Source organism: Enhydra lutris, unplaced genomic scaffold, assembly GCF_002288905.1.
Source record: "Enhydra lutris kenyoni isolate GAN:26980312 unplaced genomic scaffold, ASM228890v2 scaffoldscaffold21, whole genome shotgun sequence".
Classification (NCBI taxonomy): domain Eukaryota; kingdom Metazoa; phylum Chordata; class Mammalia; order Carnivora; family Mustelidae; genus Enhydra; species Enhydra lutris.
The window spans coordinates 68,519,448-68,521,802 of record NW_019154105.1 but is presented as its reverse complement, the minus strand read 5'-3'; the positions used below and the strand labels follow the sequence as shown (position 1 = coordinate 68,521,802).

The 2,355-nt window shown below is 64.4% G+C and overlaps 1 protein-coding gene across 3 annotated transcripts in view; it reads left to right on the top strand.

Annotated features, from left to right (window-relative positions):
• LOC111149039 (chromosome unknown C4orf48 homolog) overlaps nt 1–1,621 on the top strand; it is a 6,060-nt gene extending 4,439 nt beyond the window's left edge. For 2 of the 3 annotated variants that reach the window (XM_022505933.1, XM_022505931.1), the window contains 3 exons: nt 73–229; nt 432–520; nt 1,508–1,621. In XM_022505933.1, coding sequence (XP_022361641.1) covers nt 100–229; nt 432–520; nt 1,508–1,573 — 285 coding nt within the window. In that variant the 5' untranslated portion in view covers nt 73–99 and the 3' untranslated portion in view covers nt 1,574–1,621. The remainder of the gene's footprint in view (nt 1–72; nt 230–431; nt 521–1,507) is intronic. The other variant, XM_022505932.1, reaches the window with a different exon arrangement.
• The last annotated feature ends 734 nt before the right edge of the window (nt 1,622–2,355 follow it).

Here is a 2,355-nt window from a genome sequence, read left to right as displayed (position 1 = left end):
GGGGGTTGCGGGCGGGTTAGGGGGTCGGTGAAGCCCGCTGAGGGCACCACTGATCCCCGCGGCTCGCTGCAGGGCGGCCCCGGCTCCCTGCGCTCGGCCATGGCCCCCCCGCCGCTGTGCAGGCTCCCGAGGTCGCTGCCGCCGTGGCTGCTGCTGCTGCTGAGCGTGGCGCTGTTGGGTTTCCAGGCCCGCGCCGAGCCCGCCACCGGGAGCGCGGTCCCCGCGCAGAGTACGTGCGTCACGGAAGGTTCCCCAAGAGGCCCCGACGCCACCGGGGCGTGCGAGAGCACCGTGCCTCCCTATTGTTCCCAGCACCGACCCTGCGCCCCTTCCGCAGTCGGGCTCCCGGGCGCCCCTTCGGTGGGAGGTGCTGGGGGGGGGGGCGCTGGGCTAGGGTGACGTTCCCTCCGCGCTGATGCGCACCCCCACAGGCCGTCCGTGCGTGGACTGTCACGCGTTCGAGTTTATGCAGCGCGCCCTGCAGGACCTTCGGAAGACGGCCTACAGCCTGGACTCGAGGGTGAGCCCCTCTAGCCGGGAGGCAGCTGCCTGGGGGTGGGGGGCCAGGACCCAACCTGTGGCACTGGCCGATGTTCTTCCTGTCCTCATCTGGCTCCAGTGTTCGGAGGGGCATTCTGGGCGCAGGCCTCACCCATGAGCATTTCCAGCCCCCTGGAGGGAGGGTGCCCCCTGCCCCAAGGCCAGGACCTGAGAAGGAACCGCCAGTCTTATTCAGCATCCCCCCACAGGGGGCAATGAGGCCCAGCGGATAGAGTGGTCACTTTCCCTGGGTGAGAAAGGGGTGCGAGGTGGGAAGGGTTGGGCAAGAAAGGACAGCTTGGGCACGGTGGTCTGGGAGACTCCGCATCCCCCAGCCTCACCTGGGGGAGGAATGGGTATGCTCAGAGGCTCACCCCCCCAAGTCTGGGAGGAACGCAGAGCCCTCCCACCCTCACCTGTGTCCTCACTGTGCCTTAGCCAAGGGAATTTTCACTTAGGACAGAGATAGGTACTCCTCTCCGGAATGCGGGAGAATCTCCAGAAGTGGAAAGGAGGGAAGACCCTACCCAGGTCCCCTTTCCTGGCTAGCTCCCCAGGGCCCAGATCGAGGTCTGGAGTGCTTCTAGCGTCTGGATCTCATTGAGTCTGAGTCTGGGGCCCTGAGAGGAGCAGCCCCAGCCCATCTTGGGGATGGTGTTTGGGGACCCTGAGAGGCAGCACATGGGTAAGGAGAACCACTGGGAAGTAGTCCAGGCTGGGGATGAGCATGTACTGGGTCCAGGACAGGACAGCTGAGCCAGCAGAAACCACAGAGAGTCTAGAGGAAGAGCGTGGGGAGGATAAGAGGCCCCCAGGGTAGCAGAGGGTCTGACCATCAGGGTGTTTGGGGGGTTCTGAGATTTCAGGAACAGGTGGAGAGGGTACGGCCAGTACCACCTGGAGATGACGTGCCCTCGGGAGCTGGCAGATGGAGTGCCTTGTCCTCACTGCCCCTATTGCTTTGCAGACCGAGGCCCTCCTGCTGCAGGCCGAGCGCCGGGCCCTCTGTGCCTGCTGGCCTGCCGGCCGCTGAGGCCCCTCACACGCCACTATTCCCCCATCAATAAACACGGGCCCCACATGCTGTGTCCTGTCTCCCTGTTCTGGCCACCAGAGCCTATCTGCGTCGCCCCTGGGGGTTCCTGGTGTGAGACTTGGTTTCCCCAGCAGTTCCGTGAGAGCCACACCAGTGTGGATGCTAAGCAGATAGGCATGTCTAGCCCTGCATGAGGACCTATAGCCGCTGGCACTGTGTGGCCCCTGGAGGTCCGCCTTCAGACACCTGCTCGCTTGCCTGCCTCTCCTTTGATGCCAGGAAAGCAGAGAAGCTGGCTTTGCCCCTGGAACAGCTGTGCCAGTGCTGAGCTCTCCCCTGACTCAGGCTCCTCTGCACTGCGTTGGGGATGGCTGTAGGGGGAGCTCCCTGCAGGCTCTGACCTGGACCCCCATGTCTCCTGGCCGGCAGTGGCTGCCTGGAGAGTCAGGAGGAGCCGGCAGCCAGGGAAGGCTTCTCCAGGAAGGGAGGGCTGGCCGGGTCCCCCACAGCCTCCACCCAGCCTGCTGGGGACCTCCTCCAGCCCCAGCCCAGCCCCTGGGCACCAGGGAATAAGAATCTGGGCCCAAATACAAGTGTTGCATCTGTGAGTAACAGGCGGGTACTCATCCACGGGTGTGTGTGTAGCACCGGGCAGGAGGCCTCCAGGGGAGTCAGGTAACCTTCCCTCCGTCCCTCCATTCCTTCCATCAATGTTTTGTAGTATCCAAGCAATGCTTTGCAGCCTCCAGGAGCATGGCAGGGCCATGGCTGGACATGAC